Source organism: Megascapheus bottae, chromosome 16 (genome assembly GCF_031878675.1).
Source record: "Megascapheus bottae isolate mThoBot1 chromosome 16, mThoBot2.hap1, whole genome shotgun sequence".
In the NCBI taxonomy this organism is placed as follows: Eukaryota; Metazoa; Chordata; class Mammalia; order Rodentia; family Geomyidae; genus Megascapheus; species Megascapheus bottae.
This window is the reverse complement of record NC_143524.1, coordinates 39,725,546-39,727,680: the sequence shown is the minus strand read 5'-3', so window position 1 is coordinate 39,727,680 and position 2,135 is coordinate 39,725,546. Positions and strand designations below refer to the sequence as shown.

Genomic DNA, 2,135 nt, shown 5'->3' with positions numbered 1-2,135 from the left:
TCTTACCAACTTTTGTTTTACAAGAAGAGTTTATGTTCTTAATCATAAACACAGTAAGATTTCCTAACAGCATTCCAAACCTTGGTTGGTATATGATCTCAACATGAATTGCGCCTAACAAAGATTTCACAATAGGACCATCTCAAAAAGTCAATTTACTTTGAGGTATAGTTACAATGATTATTTCTATAATGAAGCTTAGAAAATACCAAACCTGGCTAAGAAAACCTTTTCCTCCCCAGCTGTCTCTTCAGAGCCCCCTTAACCTCATTATTCCTGAGGCTGTAGATGATGGGGTTCAACATGGGGATCACCACCATGTAGAACACAGATATCACCTTATTCTGGTCAGTGGAGTAGCTGGACTTGGGCAGCACATAGATGAATGTGACTGTCCCATAGAACAGAGTGACAGCGGTGAGGTGGGAGGTGCAGGTGGAGAAGGCCTTGTGGCGGCCCTCGGTGGAGCGCATCTTCAGGATGGTGATGAGGATGTAGATGTAGGACACAGCTATCACAATCACTGTGAAGGCAACAATGAAGCCAGCAGTAAATGTGGAAAGAAGTATGAGGACACTGTCTTCAGAACAGGCAACCTCACGTAGAGGAGCAAAATCACAGAAGAAATGATTGACAGTATTGCATCCACAGAACACTAAAGAAAAGAAAGAAACAGTAAAGGATGAAGCATTAAAACAACCACTGGTGTAAGCCACTATAAGTAACTGCACACAGACTTGTGTGGACATTTTGGTTGAATAGAGAAGTGGGTTGCAGATGGCCACAAAGCGATCGTAGGCCATGGCAGCCAGAAGAAAGCATTCAACTGCCCCAAAGAAAACAACTGTAGCAAGCTGAATGCCACATCCATGGTAGGAAATCCTGTTTTTGTCCACCAGGAAGTTGACCAGCATGTTGGGTGTGACAGAGGATGAAAAGATCATGTCAGCAAAAGCTAAATTGCTGAGGAAAAAGTACATGGGGTGGTGGAGCTGAGTGGAGACTCTGATGAGCAGGATTGTGCAGAGATTTCCACATATGGTCACCAGGTAGATGCAGAGGATGATGATGAAGAGGAAGACTCGAAGGACTGGATCATGTGTTAAACCCAGCAGAATGAACTCTGTCACTGCAGTGTGGTTCCCATCCCCCAGGGAATCCATCAGACCATGGAGCTGCTTCCAGAACAATTCTAGGATGAATAGATTACATAAAAATTTATAAATGCAGTGATTTCATTTTTCTTTTTTAATTTTTTAGTGTAATTAATAGAAAGATAACAGTTATATTCACCAGACAGAGGGTACATTACTTCACACACATTTTTGATACCCCTTCTCATGTTTTTGTCCCCACTTTCTTACTGCATATTGAATGTCATCATGAGCATATTCAAGTACCAGTATACATTTGCATCTATAATTTACAATTTTTTTTCTGATTCTGACCTCTTTATCACACTGTTTTTTTATGAAAGAATATATTAACATTGATTTTTACATCATATTTCAAATGATGTGTTTAACAATAAAGTATTCAAGAAGGGAATCTCTATATACAATCACTGGCACTTAGATTTAGAACATAGTTAAAATTAGGCTGAGGGTTCATATGTCATGGATACATAGTGATTTTAGAAAAACTACCCTCAAAATTCTATCCTACATTTTCTTTCCTTTTATATTTCCCTCTTACTAAATCAGCATGATATGTTGTTTTAAAGGAAAATAAAAATTCAAAATAGATGAATAAAACCACAAGGAGGACTGAGTATACTGCTAAAAAATAACATAAATAGGTTCTTACAAGGAAAGCTCAAATAGTAGTTAAAATATATTTACATACTGGATAAATATACATACATATGCATATATATGTGCTTGCCAAATTCTTAATAAGCAACTAAAATTGTATACCTATAGAACTATGTCTTAAACATATAGTTTATTACATGTTACAAAAATGTTATTTTCTTCATATGTCTGTCCTGGGCCCCGTCCCTGAGCCTTTTTCACTCAAGGCTCTAACAATTCAGCCACATCTGCACTTCAAGCTTTTTGGTAGGTAAGTAGAGACAAGAATATCTTGAGGAAAAAAGGAACAAGAAAGAAAATATTGCCTGGAAGTATGGCCTA

At 37.8% G+C, this 2,135-nt stretch overlaps 1 protein-coding gene across 1 annotated transcript; it reads right to left on the bottom strand.

The window, feature by feature from the left end:
• Positions 1-218: 218 nt before the first annotated feature.
• Positions 219-1,163, bottom strand: LOC150053227 (olfactory receptor 5P76-like). The gene has a single exon (XM_090348975.1). It carries the CDS (start codon positions 1,161-1,163, stop codon positions 219-221), a length of 945 nt encoding a protein of 314 aa, XP_090205101.1.
• Positions 1,164-2,135: the final 972 nt, after the last annotated feature.

Bases quoted from the DNA above. Each gene is read 5' to 3' on its own strand.
- LOC150053227 (XM_090348975.1), bottom strand. From the start codon at position 1,163: ATGGATTCCCTGGGGGATGGGAACCACACTGCAGTGACAGAGTTCATT.